This window comes from Eschrichtius robustus, chromosome 21 (assembly GCF_028021215.1).
Source record: "Eschrichtius robustus isolate mEscRob2 chromosome 21, mEscRob2.pri, whole genome shotgun sequence".
Classification (NCBI taxonomy): Eukaryota; Metazoa; Chordata; class Mammalia; order Artiodactyla; family Eschrichtiidae; genus Eschrichtius; species Eschrichtius robustus.
The window spans coordinates 31,326,031-31,346,216 of record NC_090844.1 but is presented as its reverse complement, the minus strand read 5'-3'; the positions used below and the strand labels follow the sequence as shown (position 1 = coordinate 31,346,216).

The window sequence follows — 20,186 nt, the reverse complement described above, 5'->3', positions numbered from 1 at the left end:
TGTCCAATAAGCATTCAAATCCTTCACCCCTCAGAGAGAATCTCTAGGGTCGAGTTCCCTCCCGATTGTGGGTCACCTTGCTGGGGGTAGGAATTATGGTGAGATTGGTTCTTAGCCTTTCCTACCCTCTTCGATGTGGGTTTCTTCTCGTTTGCCCTCTGTGTAGGCGTCTTAAGCAAGCTTTTTGGTTTTTTCTGAGGAAATTGTTTCATGTGTAGCCATAGAGTTGGCTTGTCTGAGGGAGGACAGAAGTTCAGGTTCTTCCTAACTCCTATAACCCCTGTAGGTTATAGGAACCAGAACCCCTATAAATAATTCTTGACATCTCTCTTCCTCTCAGTCTTATGAAACTGCTGTAGATTATTATGAGAATCATTATTTACCAAATACTGTTGCCAAAGTGCTCCAGGTCTCTGCTCAAAACCTGTCAGCACACACATTTAGCAGGAGTTAACATAAATCTTTAACGTAAAGGGTCCAAAGATAAGAAAGGAAGCTACAAACAAACAAACAAACAGATGGAACCAGCTGGGACCAAGATGGCGAGGAAGCTGATCTCCAACAGACCCTGAGTCTCATTATATACTGATTTTACTATATTAGTTTATTAAATGACACACCTACCAGTGCCCATAAATGGACATTAAGGAACAAAAAGGATTAATAAAAGGGGGCACCCCACTCCCTCAAAATAGCCCTGCCTCTGCCCTGGTAGACTAATGCATATGCCTCCCCATAATTAGCCTCTCTCTTCCTACCTTTGTCCTTACTCTCTAAAAGTAAATCACTCTCACCACATGGGTGAGAAGTTGATCTGTGAACTTAGTTCCCGCTTCTCCATTCCTTGCCCACTGAGGAAAACTTGTGCTGTGTCAATGGATCTCAGCTTTGGTTTCGTTACTCTGCTGCTTGAATAAAACAAAAAAAGAACTCTCCCCTGCCCAGGCAGAGAGCCCAGGGTCCACAGGACTTAATTCAGTAACAATATTACTATATTGCTGTTCTTTCTGATATATTTAACAATCATGTTACAAAATATATTATATTATCCATACTGCATAAATCAGTTAAAATGTGTCTTTTTACATTTATCATAAAATCCCAATTTCCACATCATGATTGCTTACTCAGGCTCTTTCCTACATTTCCTATTACCTCCTGGACTTCCTCTGACTCATGGTTCCTTAGCCTCTTTGTATTTTACTTTCTTTCTTTTTTTTTTTTTTTTAATGTCTATGCCTTTAACATTCTTCCTTATAGTTTCAGCCGTTTCTTTTGTTTGTTTGTTTTATCCGTCCCCCCAAGCCCCTTTTTCCAGTCTTTTGAGCTCTTAAAATTTTTTGCTATCCAAGTATAACTTCACTTGCTTTCCCTGAAAAGTTTTCAACAAATTCTTCACATGACCAGATTTATTTCTTCTCCTTCAGGTCCTAACATAAGTTTTGCCTCATAGAAAACTTCCTAGACCACTTTATCAGAAAGTTTCTCCTCCCCATTTATTCCCTATTTATTTCCCTCCTGGCACTTAACATAAGCTGTTTAAATCTTGTTTATTCTTATTTCAACTCTTTAAGTTTCTGCCCTGATGGACTAAATAAGGTATATAGCTTTTTTCTATCTCATTAATCATTTATATGACAAACACAATACTTGTGACACAGTACATGCATTAAAATTTTTTTGATAGAATGAATGAATTTCACCTCAAGATTCTAGTACTCCACACAAAGTCATCATCAATGACTCGATACTATAGCACTGAATATATAACTATGAAGCACATTTTCCACAATATCCAATACTCATTCATTCCCTTTAGTAAGCTTTAAAATAACTTGTATGTATTTAATAAAAATATTCTTATCAAGTTATATTGAGAGAAATTATTCATCAAGAAATGCAAGAAACACCTCCCAAAAGAAGACAAAGATTTGATAAAAATAACATCTTACATTGCTTCAGGATTCATTAAGCATGTAGTTCCTGGACAGTAACAATTGTAGATGTCATTATTATATGTTAATCCCAGGTTAATTCCAAGCAACTGTGCCAAAACAACTGAAAATGCCTCTAAGGTTATCATCTTTGGATACTAAATAGAAATGGAAAACAGAATGGTTGCTTAAGTTATTTTTTCAACCCTTGGTCTTTTCATGTAATTGCAGCCATATTACCTAAATGCAAATACTAATTTAATAAACTAGTATAACAAAGATCTTAAGATTTTCTTAAGAACATTTTAAAAAGTTAAATTTTGTTATTCTTTTTGAGTAATAGTACTTTCAATCCAAATGGCATTGACAAATAACAAAATAAGATTAATTATATCATATGTTTTCATGACACATTACTGATTTAATTCTAATAAACTTAAAAAAAATTCCAAGAAGATTAATCATTGTTTCAGTAACTATATCACTTTTAATGTTAACACTTTGAAAAATACACAGATTCTTAAGGGTTTAACTGATAATCAGTGTTGATGTCAAAATAGTTTTAGGAGAGAAAATCAAACATTGTTTTTCTAAAGGCAGAATACTTGTATTAAAAAACGAAAACTTCAGCAGTAGTGATATAAGCAACACACAAAGCCCTAGTTGGTAATCAATGATGTTTTTAGCTATCTCCATAGTTTTGCCTTTTCCAGAATGTCATAGAGTTGGAATAATACAGTGTGTGGCCTTTTAAAATTGGCTTCTTTCACTAACCACTATGCTTTTAAATTTCCTCCACGTCTTTTAATTGCATGATGGATAATTTTTTAAATACTGAATAATATTCCCTTTTATGGATTAACTCCAGTTTCTTTATCCATTCACCGATTAACAGACATCTTGTGTGATTTCAATTTTTGGCAATTATAAATAAAGTCACTATACATAATCATGTCTGAGGATTCTGTGGATGTAAGTTTCCAACTAATTTCTGTAAATGGTATAGAGGACAAATGCTGGATCAGATGGTAAGGCAATGTTGAAGTTTATAATAAATTGCCAAATTGTCTATCACAGTGGCTTACCATTTTGTATTCCCAACAGCATGAATGAGACTACCTGTTGCTCCAAATCCTCACAATATTTGGTATTATTAGTTTTGCATGCGAGTACAAAGCTGAATGAGAATGGTAGGTTACATTCTTGCCTTGTTCCGAATCTTAGTAGGAAGCATTTCATTTCTAAACATTAAGTTTGATGTAAGCTGTATTGTTTTTGTAGACAGTCTTTCTGAAGTTGAGGAAGTTGCTTCTATTGCAACTTTGGTGAGTTTAATCATAAACTGTGTTGGAATTGTCAAATGTGTTTTCTGCATCTATTGATATAATCAAATATTTTCCATTTTAGCTTATGGATTGGATCAATTAAATTAATTGATTTTTACATGATAATCCAGCCCTAGATATCTGAAAAAATTCCAGATATAAATATCAATAGGGAGATATAAAATATTATAAAAAGAAATTCTGTGGTAAAGTAAAATCAATATACAAACATTTACTGGAGGTCTTCAAAAGTAGAATTGATCAGGCAGAAAAAAAATCAGAAATGAAGACAGGTCATTTGAAATCACTTTTTCACGGGAGCAAAAATCAAAAACAAAAACAAAATGTAGAAAAAGAGACGAGCTTATGGACTCTAATAAATAGAGCAATACATGTATTATGGGTGTCTCAGAAAAAGAAGAGAGAAAAGAAAGGGACAGAGGGCGTATTTGAGGAAATCACTGCCACAAACTTTAGAAATCTGAGGACATGCAGATTCAAGAAACTCAATGACCCCTAACTAGGAAAATCCAAAGAGACCTACAGAGAAAAGTACTGTAATAAAACCACTATAAGTCAAAGACAAAGGGATAAATCTTGAAATCAACAAGAGAAGATGAATTGTCAGTTATCAGGGAGGTCTCAAGGTTATTATCGGATTTCTTAGCTGAAACGTTACAGCCCAGAGGTATTGGGAAAAATACATTCAAAGTGCTGAAAGAAAGAATCTGTCAACCAAGAATACTGTATCCAGTAAAACTGTCCTTCAAAAAATAATGAAGACACTAAGACTTTTCTAGGAAAGCTGTGGGGGTTTATTACCAATTGACCTGATCTACAAGAAATGAGAAAGGGTGGTCTTCAAGGTTAAAAGGAAGGACACTCGATAGCAACATACAGTCGTAAGAAAATTATAAAATCCTCTAATGAAGGTCAATACATGGATAAATATACTAACCTATATCATCATAATTTTGGTGGGTATATTCACTTTTAACTCCTGTATAGAATTTAAACGGCAGAACCCCCTCCAAACTAATATCTATGCAATAACATAAAGAGAAGGATAGAACTGTAAAGGAATAGAGTATATGTATGTAACTGAAGTGAAGTTGTTATCAGGTTTTCAGTTTAAAATTATAAAATTGAGATATTCTTAGTAATTGCATAATTAACCATAACCAAAATATCTACAATATACACAAAAGGAAAAGACAAGGGAACCAATGCATTTCACAATTTTAAAAAAAATCAATGTAACACAAAGTAAGGCAGAAAGAGAAGATGAAAGGGACAAAAAGTTACAGGACATAAAGAAAAAAATTAACAAAATGGCAAAAGTAAGTTCTTCCTATTAGTAATTAATTTAAATGTAAATGAATTAAACTCCTCAATTAAAACACATGTATAGGCTAAATAGATTAAAAAACAGGATTCAACTATGTCACTTTAGATCTGAAGACTCACACAGGTTGAAAGGTTATGGATGAAAAAGCAAATAGTAACCAAAAGAGGGCTGGACATGGCTATACTAATATCAAACAAAATATACTTTAAATTCAAGACTGTTAAAAGAGACCAGGAAGAACATTTCATAATGATAAAAGGGTCACTTCACCAAGAAGATACGTCATTTAACATTTATGCGCCAAACATTACCGCACTAAATATACGAAGCACCTCTGGACCAAACTGAAAGGCTAAATGGACAGCAACATAATAGACTTTAATACTTCACTTTGAATAGTGGACAGAACAATCTGACAAAAGATATTATGTAAATAAAGGACTTGACAACAGGATAGATCGACTGGTCTTAACTGACATGTGGAACATCCCATCCAACAACAGCAGAACTCATGTTCTTCTCAAGTGCACACAGAAATGTCTCTAAGGTAGACCACTTGTTAGGCTACAGAACAAGTCTGTCAACTTTAAAATATTGAATTTATACAAAGTATATTTTTCTGATGCTGATGGAATGAAACTACAAATTAGTAAGAAAAGGAGAACTTGAAAATCTGCAAATTTGTGGGACTCCAACAACACACTATTAAACACCAATGATTCCAAAGAAGAAATCACAAAGCAAAGTTACAAAATATGCTGAGAAAAAAGAAAATGAAAATACAATATATCCAAACTTATGGGATCCAGTAAAAGCTCTGTTAAGAGGGAAGTTTATGGCAGTAAACAAATACATTAAAAAAGAAGAACTATCTCAAATGAAAAAACATGAGTTTACACATCAGAGAACTAGAAAAATAGGAACAAACTGAACTCAGAAAGATAGAAACTCAGACAGAAAGAAAGAAATAATAAAGTTCAAAGCAGGGATAAATAGAATTAGAGAAAAGAAAAAAGATTAATGTAACAAAAAGTTGATTCTTTGAAAACATAATTGGCAAACTCTTAGCTAGATTAACTGAGAAAATAAGAGACAAGGCTCACATGACTAAAATAAAAAACAAAAAAGCATACACTACAAGTCAATACCCTTTTTATGATTAAAAATCCTCAACAAACTAGGAATGTAAGAAAACAACCTCGGGACTTCCCTGGTGGCACAGTGGTTAAGAATCCACTTGCCAACGCAGGGGACATGGGTTCGAGCCCTGGTCCGGGACGATCCCACATGCCGCGGAGCAAATAAGTCCATTTGCCACAACTACTGAGCCTGCGCTCTGGAGCCCATGAGCCACAACTACTGAGCCTGTGTGCCACAACTGCTGAAGCCCATGCACCTAGAGCCAGTACTCCGCAATAAGAGAAGCCACTGCAATGAGAAACCCGCGAACCACAATGAAGAGTAACCCCTGCTCGCTGCAACTAGAGAAGCCTGCGTGCAGCAACGAAGACCCAACACAGCCAAAAATAAATAAATTAATTAATTAAAAAAAAAAGAAAACAACCTCCACATAACACAGAGCATGGAGAAAAGAACACAACTAACATTACACTCAATGGTGAAATCCTGAATGTTTTTCTTCTAATATTATGGGGACGGTAGGGTACTCACTCTTGCCACATCTGTTTAATATAGTACAGGAAGATCAAACCAGAGCAATTAAGCAATAAAATAAATGAAAGGCTTCTATCTTGGAAGGAAAAAAATAAAATTATTTCCATTTGCAGATGATATGGTCCCATATGTAGAAATCCACAAATATTCCACATAAAAGAAACTGTGAGAACTAATAAATGAATTCAGCAAAGTTGCAGGGTACAAAATCAACACAATTGATTGTTTCCATACATTAATAATGAACAATCTGAAAAAATATAACAAAACGATTTCAGTTACAATAACAGTAAAAAGAGCAAAACACTTAGGATTGAACCTATCTAATGAGATGAAATACTTGCACATAGACCCTGCAAAACATGGCTGAAAGTAAGTACAGAAGACACAAATAAGTGGAAAGACATTCCACGATCATGGATTGAAAGGCTTAACATTGTTAAGATGTCATTACCACCCAAAGCAATCTGTAGATTCAATGAAATCCCTACCACAATCCCAATAGCATTTGGGGGGCAAGAATAGAAACAAATAATCTCAAAATTCATATGGACTCTCAAGGGACATGAATATACATAAATTTTTTGAAAAAGAAGAACAAAGTTGGAAGACTCAGATTTCCTGATTTTAAAATATATCACAAAGCTCTAGTAATCATAAGAGTGTGGTATTGGCATAAAGATATATACATTGAATACAATAGAGAGCCTATAAATAAAACATCATGTATATGGTCAAATGACCTATGACAAGGGTGCCAAGACCACAAAATGGGAAAAAGGACAGTTTCCTCAACAAGAATACTCAATGGAGAAAAGACTGTCTCTTCAAGAAATGGTGATGGGAAAATTAAGTATCCACATACAAAAGAAAGAGTAGGACCCTTATATTACACCATATACAAAAATTAACTCAAAATGGTATAAAGATCTAAATGTAAGATGGCAAACTGTGAAACTCCTGGAGGAAAACATGGGGAAAAACTTCACAATATTGGGTTTGACGAAGATTTCGTGGATATGATGCAAAAATCACTGACCAGGGGCAGAAATAGACAAACAGGACTAAGCCAAACTTAAACCTTTGTTCTTCAAAAGGCACAATCAACGGAATGTAAAAGCAATCTACAGAAGGGAAGAAAATCTTTGCCAATCATTCACCTGATAAGGAGTTAATATTCAAAGTATAAGAACTCCTGTATTATCAAAGATTAGCAAACTGAATTCAACAATGCATTAAAAAAATCATACACCATGGTCAAGTAGGATTTATCCCAGGGGTGAAAGGATGGTTCAGTATCCACACATCAATCCATGTGATATACCACTTTAAAAATTTCAAAAAGAAAAATGATACAATCCTCTCAACAGAGGCAGAAAAAGCCTTTGACAAAATTCAACATCCATTTATGATAAAAACTCACCACAAAGTGGGTATAGGGGGACCATACCTCAACATAATAAAGGCCATATATGACATGCCCACAGCTCAGTTGTGAAAAGCTGGAAGTATTTCCTTTATGATCAGGAACAGGATAAGGATGCCCACTCTCACTATGTTTACTCAACATAGTATTGAAAGTCCTTGCCACAGCAATCAGACAAGAAAAAGAAATTTAAAAATCCAAATTTGAAGGGAAGAAGTAAAATGGTCACACTGTTTGCAGGTGACATGATACTATATAGAGAGAATCCTGAAGACAGACCCCCAAAATTACTAGAGCTCACCAATGAATATGTTTAAGTTGCCAGATAAAAATTAATTTACAGAGCTATGTTGCATTTCTGTAAACTAACAACAAACTACCTGAAAGAGAAATTAAGAAAAAAACCCATTTACAATCACATCACAAAGATTAAAATATCTAAGAATAAATCTAGCTAAGGAGAAAAAAGACCTGTCCTTGGAAAACCATGACACTGATGAAAGAAATTGAATACAGCTCAAATAGATGAAATGATATATTGTATTTAAAGATTCGAAGAATGAATATTGTTAAAATAACCATATAGCACAAGACAGTACAGATTCACTGCAATTCCTATCAAAATACCAATGGCATTTTTTACAGAACCAGAGTAAACAATTCCAAAATGATTATGGAAACACAAGAGCCTGAATAGCCAAAACAATCTTGAGAAAGAAGAAAGTTGGAGGTACCACACTGCCTGATTTTAAACTTCACTACAAAGCTAAAGTAATCAAAACAGTATGGTACTGAGACAAAAACAGACCCATAGTTCACTGGCATAGAATAGAATAGAGAGCCCAGAAATGAACCCACAATTACATGGGCAATTAATCTCTGGTAAAGGAGGCAAGAATATATAATAGGGAAAAGATAGCCTCTTCAAGAAATAATGTTGGGAAAACTGGACAGCTACATGCAAACGAATCAAACTGGACTACTCTCTCACATCCTGCACAAAAATAAATTCAAAACGGTTTAAAGACTTGAATGTAAGGCCTGAAAACATAAAACTTCTGGAAGAACACACAGGCAATAAGCTCTTTGACATCTTAGTAACTTTTTGTATTTGTCTCCTTTGACAAGAAAAACAAAAGGGAAAAATAAACAAATTGGACTACATCACCCTTAAAAAGCTTCTGCAGAGTAAAGAAAACTATTAACCAAACTAACAGGACACCTACTGAATGGGAGAAGATAATTGCAAATGATATATCTGATGAGGGGTTAATATTAAAATTACACAAAGAATACACACAACTCAACACTGAAAAACCAACAACCCAATTATAATATGAGCAGAGGATCCGAATAGACATTTTTCTAAAGAAGACATACATATGGCCAACAGGCACATGAAAACATTCCTAAACCTCACTAATCATCAGGGAAATGCAAATCAAAAAAAAGAATGAGATATCATCTCACACGTGAGAGAACTGCCATTATGAAATAACAACCACCCACAACTATTGTTGAGGATGTGGAGAAAAGGGAACTCTTGTGCATTCTTTGTGGGAATGTCAGTTCACACTGCCACTATGGAAAACAGTACAGAGATTCCTCAAAAAATTAAAAATAAAATTACCATATGATTCAACAATTCCACTCCTTGTATTCACCGTAAGAAAACAAAAGCACTAAAGGAAAAAATATATGCACCCTTATGTTCACTGCAGCATTATTTATGATAGTCAAGGTATGGAAGCAACCTAAGTGTCCATCAATAAAAGAAGGGATAAAGAATAAATATATGTATACACACACACACACACACACACACACACACACAGTGAAATACTACACAGCCATAATAAAGGACACCTTGCCATTTGAGACAACATGGATGGACCTAGAGCATATAATAGTAAGTATAACATGTCAGACAGAGAAACACAAATACTGTACAATTTTACTTATATGTGGAATCTAAAAACAAATGAAAAAGCATAACAAAGCAGAAACAGGTACGTCCCTGGTGGCACAATGGATAAGACCCTGGGCTCCCAATGCAGGGGGCCCAGTTCAATCTCTGGTCAGGGAACTAGATCCCACATGCATGCTGCAACTAAGAGTTCGAATGCCGCAACTAAGGAGACTGTGTGCCACAACTAAGGAGCTGGCAAGCTGCAACTAAGGACCCCGGGGGCCACAACTAAGGAGCCCACCTGCCGCAACTGAGACCCAGTGCAACCAAATAAGTAAATATTTTTTAAGAAAAGAATTATTATTAAAAAAATTGCTGAAACAGAGTTACAGATACAGAGGACAAACAGGTGGCAGCCAGAGTGGAGGGGTTTGGGGAAGGAAAGAAAAAAGTGAAATAGATTAAGAGATACAACTTCCAACTGCAAAATAAATGAGTCACGGGTATAAAATGTAGTTTGGGGAATACAGTCAATAACTATGTAATATCTTTGGTGACATGTCATTTCTAGTGTTATTGTGGTGATCGTTTTGAAGTGTATAGAAATATCAAATTACTACGTTGTGTTAAAGAAACTAACATAGTGTTGTAGGTCAATTATAATTCAAAACAAACAAATAAACTCATACAAAAGAGACTAGGTTCGTGGGTACTGGGAGCGGGGGTTGAGAGGAGGGGGAACTGGATGAAGGCAATGCAAAGTTACAAAAAAAAAGGAACTCCTATAGCTCAACAACAAGAAAATCAAATAACCCAATTAAAAAATGGGCTAAGGTCTTGAATAAATATTTCTCCAGAGATGATATACAAAACACCAAAAAGCATATGAAAAGATGCTCAGTATCACTAGTGATCATAAAAATACAGTATAAAACACTGTGATATCACCTCATACCCATTACGATAGCTAACAACAACAAAAATAACAACTGTTAGTGAGGATGTAATGAATAAAATATATTCTGTGAAATGCTGGTGGGATTATAAAATGGTTCAACCACTATGGACATCAGTATAATGATTCCTCATAATATTAAAATAGAAATACCATATGATCCAGCGAACCCACTTCTGGGTAAATGTACAAAGTAACTGAACTCTGCATCTCAGAGGGATATCTGCACTCCCATCTCCCATGTAAAGTGCAGCATTATTCACAATAGCCAAGATATGGAACCAGACTAAGTTGTCATTGACATATGAATGCATAAAGAGAATGTTTTTATATATGGATAAATGTATACTATGATAAGATTTATATATATAATTCATATAAATATATATGTATATAAATAGCATGAAATATTATTCAGCCATACATAGAATGAAATCCCACCATTTCAAAAATATGGATGAACCTGGATGTATTATTCTAAAAGAAATAAGCCAGACACAGAAAGACAAATATTGTATGATCCACCTTATATGTGGGATCTAAAAGTATCATATTCACAGAAGCAGGCAGTAGAATGGTGGTTGCCAGGGGGTAGAGGTGTGGAAAATGGGGCCTCGTTGGTCAAAGGGTACAGACTTTCATTTAAGCAAGGTGAAAGTTCTAAACATCTGTTTCACAACAATGTAAATAGACTGAACACTACTGCACAGTGCACTTATAATTGTTAAGATGGTCAATTTTATGTGATATTTATTTTACCACAATAAAAAACCGTTTAAAAATGATAACATTTGAGGATTAAAGTAAAAAATAAAGCACTATAAAAATATTAACTTAATAAAATGGTAGATATACTATATGTACTTCTGTTCCTTGAAGTGGATATTAAATTTCAAACTGTGATATAATTACTGAAGAGATGGGAATAAAATGCATACCAGAGCAATTCCTGCAGCAAACTTTGGATCGCATGCCATTCCATGATATGTTGCTCCTACATAATTAGGATGGTCCCTATAACTAAATAATAAAATTTTTCTTGTGGATAAATGCACTTTAAATTATTAAAAACTTAATGATCTTTTAAGAATTGGATTCCTCAATAAAGCTGCTGCTTCCTTTGAGACATGAATATTATGTATCATGTCTAATGCTTTCAATCATTTTGTATTTGGGTAATCTCCCACGGTGCCTACAAAAACTAAGTTCTAAAGGCAACTTGAGCATCATATGATACACAGCTTAAAATCCAGCAGTGCCTAATCCTTCCAGAAATTAATCACCACTGTTGTCAACACTGGATAGACTTTTATTCAAAGACATAAAAGTCAGGGTAAATTACTGCCATGACTTGCGGCTTGTGAAACCTTAGACTGCATGAAAAGTGTTGGATTGGAGGACAGAATGAGAAAGACAATATGCAGCATAGTCACGAGGAAAAAGAGAGATGGGATGTATTAAGTGTCCTCACACATTTCAGTCCTTAGTTAATGCTGCTTCTCCACCCCCAAACCTGACCTTAAATTCCACAGAGACACCCAGAGATTTATAAATGTATTCCATATTGCTTAAGATCTTCAGAATCGTGTTTCTGTTTTTTCCACCTAAAACAATCAAACTAGTAAAATAAAAATCTATATAAAGACTTGTGACAGTCACAGTGCAAGCAGTTAAACAGCTACACCTTAGGTCGGGATAGAAATACCATTAGGTCACCACATTACCATACTTATGTTTTCCAGTGTAACCAGCTTTACATGCAATGATTGCATTCTGTTAACTAACGTATGCTTTATTTAATGTTAAAATGCTGGTTTCAATTATCTACCTCCGAGAAAATCTTTAAAACCATAGAGGCCCTATGTTTTCCTGAGGCTTTCCATATTATCACTTCTTTAAATTTCCATAGGTAAGCAGCCCACTCTGAGGATAATGGCCTACCATGCTTTCGTGTCTTACATTTTATTAGATTCTTATAGCTTTCATTTTGCCAACACAGTACGCACATAATCTTTTTTTGAGATGTCATCATAAATAATAAATTTTGTATATAATTTTGAGAGTTAACTTACAAGTAATTTGAACAAGTAATTTGATAAACTTTATACCAATGAAAATAAATCACTTACATTAATAAGTATGCCATATCATGGGACCTTTGAAATAAAAATTTTTCTCTCCATGACACAAATCTTTGTAGAACTTCATTAGCATCCCCATTAGTTGAAATCTTATTTTGATCTGACCAGAGCTCCAGAGAAGTTAACGTAACAGACACGTTAAGCTGAGAATACATCTGAAAACAGAAGATAACATGATATATGGTTTTAGGTCATCATAAATATAACACTATATCTCTCTATGTAATGCTAATATATTCGATTTACTATTTTTTAGAGATGAAATCCATTGGGGGAAGAAACTAGTTGGTAGGACTATACAGTTTATAAAAGTGCATATGCTATTTATTCAAACAATGCTACTGTATTAATATGAATGTTTCTTATTTAAATATGAAACATAAATACTCACAGTGTTGATGAGACTAAAGATATGGACAACTTTCTCAGATGCAAGTGCCACTTCAGAGCCCATATACTCATACTGAAAGACAAATTTTGTTTTTTAATCACTAATAAAAATGACTAAACTACCACGTTTCTATGGGTATAAAAATGTTAAAATAATGCAGTGCTCAAGTGAAAGGACAAAAGCAGAATTGAGACTTATCACATGCTTAGTAAGTTCTAGATTTAAGCCTAGGGACATTACATATTAATAATATTAAAATGTGATGGTGATGAGTATCTTCTTCTTTACACATGTAGTTATTTAGGATCAAAAGTTAAGGTTCCAATACTGCATAACTAATAAGGGTAAGAACCAGGACTCAAATCTCTAACTAAACTCCGAAGTCTTTTTTGCCTGCTCAAGTGTGCTGCCATCTTTTGTCTTCATTCCCATAAGACAACATGACTGTATATCCTGGAGAAAAACATGTACTTTCTAACCACAGAGCTCTGAGCATCACATAGTGAACAATTTCAAGAACATGTCTTCATTCAAGGGAAAAAAATCATAACATTTTCACTGAAACATTTTAATTTTGTGTGCACACATTTCTAAACTTCCTTATAATTAATGGTACAGCAACTATATATATATATATATATACACACACACATATATAATTTAGCAGATTTAGATATAGAAAATTACAATCATAATGAGGGATTTTTACATAGTTCTCATAATTGTTAATAGCTCAAACTGACAAATTTACAGCAAGCAGCAAATTTACGGCAAAAATATTAAAGATTTTATTAAAAGCTCGAGCAAGCTTTGATATAATATGCATATATATACAAGCTTATATAAAAAATGAGAGGGATATTTTTAAAGTATACCTGAAAGTTTTATATAAATTGACTCATACTAGGCCATAAAACATTGGAATATAAAACACAGTATCACTTAGCTCACATCGTCCAACCACAATGCAATCAAGTAAACTTGATTGCAAACTTGATAAAAAGTATTTCAATGATGTTATTTTTACTTAGATGCATAACTTGATTGTGGATATATATGATCTTATTCTAGGTAAATGCACACTGAAAAAAAAGCTACAAATGCAATTTACAACTTACTGTCACATGGAGACAGCACAAGTGATAAAGGGAAACAGTATTAATAAATCTGAGTAGAGAGAATATAGCTGTTCTTTGTATTATTCCTATTCCTCTGTTTCCAGATAGAATATTTAAAAACAGAGATAAAATAAAGATACTTTCAGATGAACAAAAACTGAATTCGAATGAATTAATACAGGTTAAACAGAAATATCAGAAAAACCAACCTGTGAGAAGGAGAAGAAATGTAGAGTTTGGAAATAGTAAATATGAAATACGTTTTTCCTTTCCGTAATTTCTTTAAACAACAATTGGATATTTAATGTAAAATAATTTATTTTGTGGTTGATTACACAAGGAGAAATAAGACAGACTACAATAATATCACAAGGGGTTACACAGGATTTTACTGATGAAACATGTTTACCTTTTTTAAAAAATATTATTGAAGTGTAGTTGATGTACAATATTATGTAAGGTACAGATGTACATCACAGTGACTCACGATTTTTAAAGTTTATACTTCATTTATAGTTGTTATAAAATATTGGCTATATTTCCTGTGTTGTGCAATATATCCTTGTAGCTTATTTGCTTTATACATAATGGTGGGTACCTCTGAATCCCTACCTCTGTTGTGCCACTCCCCATTCCCTTTTCCCAATGGTAACTACTACTTTATTCTCTATATCTGTGAGTCTGTTACATTTTTGTTATATTCCTAGTTTCCTTTATTTTTTAGATACCACATATAAATGGTATCATACAGTATTTGTCTTTCTCCCTGTGACTTATTTCACTTAGCATAACAGAGCCTCCAAGTTTATCCATCCTGTTGCAAATGGCAAAATTTCATTACTTTTTATGGCTGAGTAGTATTCCATTGTGTGTGTGTGTGTGTGTGTGTGTGTGTGTATCACATCTTTATCCATTCATATGTTGATGGGTACTTAGGTAGCTTCCATACCTTGGTTATTGTAAATAACGCTGCTATGAACACTGGGGTGCATGTATGTTTCCAATTAGTATTTTCATTTTTTTCAAATATATACCCAGGAGTGTAATTGCTGCATCATATGTTAGTTCTATTTTTAATTTTTTGAGGAACCGCCATACTGTTTTCCACAGTGGTTACATCAATTTACATTCCCTCCAACAGGTGTACAAGGGTTCCCTTTTAAGCACATCCTTGCCAACATTTGTTATTTGTGGCCTTTTTGATGATAGCCATTCTGATAGGTGTGAGGTGACATCTCATTGTGGTTTTGATTTGCACTTCTCTGACAATCAGTTATGTTGAGTATCTTTTCATGTGCCTGTTGGCCATCTGTAGGTCTTCTTGGGAAAAAGTGTCTATTCAGTTCTTTTGCCCACTTTTTAATTGGGTTGTTTTTTGATATTGAGTTGTATGAGCTATTTATATATTCTGGATGTTAACCCTTTATCAGTCATATAATTTGCAACTATTTTCTCCCATTCAGTAGGTTCACTTTACATTTGTTTACGGTTTCCTTTGGTGGGCAAAAGCTTTTAAGTTTAATTAGGGACCATTTGTTTATTTTTTTCTTTTGTTTTCTTTGCCTGAGGAGACAGATAAAAAAAACCAAACCAAAACAAAACAAAAAAACATTGCTATGATTTATGACAAAGAGTGTTCTGCCTTTATTTTCTTCTAGGAGTATTATGCTCTCCTGCCTTACATGAAGTCTTGAATCCATTGTGAGTTTATTTTTCTATATGGTGTGAGAAAATGTTCTAATTTCAGTCTTTTGCATGTAGCTGTCCTGTTTTCCCAGCGCCACTTATTGAAAAGACTGTTTTTTTCTCCATTGTATATTCTTGCCTCTTTTGTTGTAGATTAATTGACCATAAGTGCATGAGTTTATTTCTGGGCTCTTTATTCTCTTCCAGTGCTCTATGTGTTTTTGTTCCTGTATCATACTATTTTGATTACTGCAGATTTGTGGTATAGTCTACAGTAAGGGAGTGTGATGCCTTCCTCTGTTCTTCTTTCTCAACACTGCTTTGGCTATTCATGGTCTTTTGTGTTTCCATACAAACTTTAGAATTATTTGTTCTAGTTTTGTGAAAAATGCCATTGGTATTTTGATAGGGATTACATTGAATCTGTAGATTGCCTTGGGTAGTATGGTCATTTTAACAATAGTAATTCCTCCAATCTATGGAAACAGTGTATGTTTCCACCTTTTTGTGTACAGGTCTTTTACTTCCTCAGTTAGACTTATTCCTAGGGAGTATTCTTTTTGATGTAATGGTAAAATGAGATCGTTTTCTTAATTTTTCCTTCTGATAGTTCACTGTTAGTCTATAGAAATGCAACTGATTTCTGTATATTAATTTTGCATCCAGAAAGTTTATGAAATACATTGATGAGCTCTCCTAGTTTTTGGAGGTGTCCTTAGGATTTTCTATACATAGTATCATGTCATCTGCAAACAGTGACTATTTTACTTCTTCCTATCCAAGTTGGATTCATTTGATTTCTTTTTCTTGCCTGATTGCTGCAGCAAGGACTTCTAATACTATGGGGAATAAAAGTCGTGGGCAAGGACATGCTTGTCTTGTTCCTGATCTTAGAGGAAGTGCTTTCAGCTTTTCACCATTAAGTATGATGTTAGCTGTGGGTTTGTGCTATATGAGCTCTATGATGTTGAGGTATGTTCCCTCTATGCCCCCTTTCTGGAGAGTTTTTCTCATAAATGGAGGTTGTATTTTGTCAAAAGCTTTTTCTGCATCTATTGAGATGAACATCTGTTTTTTTATGTGGCTGTTGGCCATCTGAAGGTGTAACACACTGATTTTTTTGTGGATATTGAAAAATCCTTGCATCCCTGGGATAAATTCCACTTAATCATGGTGTATGATCCTTTTAATGCCGTGTTGGAATTGGTTTGCTAATATTTTGTTGAGGACTTTTGCATCTATGTCCATCAGTGGTATTGGCCTGTAATTTTCCTTTTTTGTGATATCTTTGTCTGGTTTTCATACCAGGGTGATGCTGTTCTCACAGAATAAGTTCAGAAGGGTTCCTTCCTCTCCAATTTTGTGGAATCGTTTGAGCAGGATAGATGCTAACTCTTCTCTTAAGTGTTTGGCAGAACTCACCTGTGAAGCCGTCTGGTCCTGAACTTTTGATTGCTGGGAGTTTTAAAATTACTGATTCAATTTCATTACTGGCAATTGTTCTGTTCCTATTTTCTATTTCTTCCTGGTTCAGTCTTGGGAGATTGAACATTTTTAAGAATTTGTCCATGTCTTCTAGGTTGTACATTTTATTGGCATACAGTTGTTCACAGTAGTCTCTTATGATCTTTTGTATTTCTGTGGTGTCGGTTGTAACTTCTCTTTCATTTCTGATTGTACTGATGTGGGCCCTCTCTCCTTTCCCTTGATGAGTCTGCTTAAAGTTTTATCAATTTTGTTTATCTTTTCAAAGATTCAGCTCTTAGTTTCATTGGTCTTTTCTATTGTTCTTTTAGTACCTATTTCATTTATTTCTCTTCTGTTCTCCTTCTACTAATTTTGTGTTTTATTTGTTCTTCTTTTACTCATTCCCTTGGCTGTAAGGTTAGGTTGTTTGAGATTTTTCTTGTTTCCTGAGACAAGCTAATGTCTCTATAAACCTCCCTCTCAGAATTGCTTTTGCTGTGTCTCAGATTTTTGGATCATTGTGTTTTCCTTTTCATTTGTCCCCAGGAAGTTTTTATTTCCTCTTTGGTTTTACAGTGACCCATTGGTTGTTTAGTAGCATACTGTGTAGCCTCCATGTGTCTGGGGGTTTATTGCAGTAGATTTCTTGTAGTTCATTTCTAGTCTCATAGAATTGTGGTCAGAAAAGATGCTTGATATGAATTCAATTTTCTCAGAATATACCGAGGCTTGTTTTATAGTCTAGCATGTGATCTATCCTGTACAATGTGCCATGTGCAGTTGAAAAGAATGTGCATCGTGCAGCTTTGGATGGAATGACCAATATATCCATTTGGTCAAATGTGTCACTTAAGGCCTTTGATTCTTTACTGATTTTCTGTCTGGATGATCTGTTCATTCATGCAAGTGGGGCGCTAAATTGCCTACTGTTATTGTGTTACTGTCAATTTCTCCCTTTATGTCCATTAATATTTGCTTTATGGATTGAGGTGCTCCTATGCTGGGTGCCTGTATATGTACAATTGATATATCTTTTTGTTGGATTGATGCCTTGATCATTATGTGGTGTCCTTCTCTGCCTCTTGTAACAGTCCCTTTTTAAAAACTATTTTGTCAGATATAAGTATGTCTAACCTGTCTTTCTTTTGATTTTCTTTTGCATGGAATACCTTTTTCCATCCCCTCCCTTTCAGTCTGTGTGTCTTTAGATCTGAAGTGACAGTCTTGTAGGCCATACGGGTTTTGTTTTTGTATCCATTCAACCACTCTATTTCCTTTTTAATTGGAGCATTTAGTCCATTTACATTTAAAGTAATTATTGATATGTGTTCTCATTTCCATTTTGCTAATTGTTTTGGACTTGTTTTTGTAAGTCTTTTTGTTCCTTTCTTCTTCTTTTGTTCCCTTTTCATATGATTTGAAGGCTATCTTTAGTGTTATGTTTGGATTCCTTTTACTTTTGTGTGTGTGTATGTAGTATAGGTTTGTGGTTTGCAGTTACTGTGAGGTTTTTATAAAGATGTAGATATATAGATATGAATGACTGTTTTAAGTTGCTGATCTCTTAATTTCAAATACATTTTAACAACCATGAATGAATACTCTCCTCCCCTCACAATCACTGTTTTTAATATCTTATTTTGCATCTAATTGCTTTATTTATCTTCTTATTCCTTATTCTGGATATAGGTGATTTTGTTAAAAGGCATAAGTCTTTTAACCTTCCTTCCAGCTTTGCATGTGAGATGATATCCTACCTTTACTGTATGTTTGCTTTTACTAGTGAGCTTTTTTCTTTCATAATTTTTATGTTTCCAGTTTTTGGACTTGGTCTTTTTCTTAGCAAAATTGTTTTGACATTTCTTGTAATGCTGGTTTTGTGCTGCTGAACTCTTTTAGGTTTTGCTTGTCTGTATAGATTTGGGTCCCTATATCAAATTTGAATGAGAGCCTTGCTGCGTACTGTATTCTTGGTTGTAGGTTTTTCACTTTCAACATGTTAAATATATTGTGCCACTCCCTTCTGGACTGCAGAGTTACTGCTGAAAAGTCAGCTGATAGCCTTATGGGAATTCCTTTGCATGTTATTTGTTGTTTTCCTTTTCCTGCTTTCAATATTCTCTTTTCATCTTTAATTTTTGTCATTTTTATTACTATATGTTTTGGTATGTTCATCTTTGGGTTAATCTTATATGGACTTTCTGGGCTTCCTGGATCTGGATATCTGTTTCATTTCCCATGTGAGGGAAGTTTTCGGCTATTATGTCTTCAAATATGTTTTCAGTACCTTTCCCTCTCTCTTCTCCTTCTGGGACCCCTAAAATGCAAGTATTAGTGTGCTTGACGTTGTCCTAGAGGTCTCTTAAACAGTCTTCATTTCCTTTCATTCTTTTTTCTGTTCCACATCTGTAATTTCCATTACTCTGTCTTCCAGCTCATTGATCCATTCTTCTGTATCATTTAGTCTGCTATTGATTCCTTCTAGTGTATTTTTCATTTCAGCTATTGTATTCTTCATCTATGTTTGGTCCTTCCTTATATTTTCTAACTCTTTGCTTAAAATTTCTAACATCTTGCTCTGTGCATCCATTCTTCTGCCAAGTTCTTTGATCATCTTTACGAGCACTACCCTGACCACTTTCTCAAGTATGTTGCCTATCTCCACTTCACTTAGATCTTCTTATGGGCTTTGATCTTGTTCCTTCATCTGGAACGTGCTCCTCTGTAGCCTCATTTTGCCTGTTAGTATTTGTATGTTTATGTACCTGATAAGTTGGTTGTGTTTCCTAATGCTGCTGGAGAGTGGCCTTTT

At 34.3% G+C, this 20,186-nt stretch overlaps 1 protein-coding gene across 1 annotated transcript in view; it reads right to left on the bottom strand.

Moving 5' to 3' along the window:
* LOC137755878 (A disintegrin and metallopeptidase domain 3-like) overlaps positions 1-20,186 on the bottom strand; it is a 102,686-nt gene that overhangs the window by 41,140 nt on the left and 41,360 nt on the right. Inside the window, exons 8-11 of the mRNA XM_068531995.1 lie at positions 13,104-13,175; positions 12,701-12,867; positions 11,510-11,591; positions 1,953-2,092 (exon numbers count right to left, since the gene is read on the bottom strand). Coding sequence (XP_068388096.1) covers positions 1,953-2,092; positions 11,510-11,591; positions 12,701-12,867; positions 13,104-13,175 — 461 coding nt within the window. The remainder of the gene's footprint in view (positions 1-1,952; positions 2,093-11,509; positions 11,592-12,700; positions 12,868-13,103; positions 13,176-20,186) is intronic.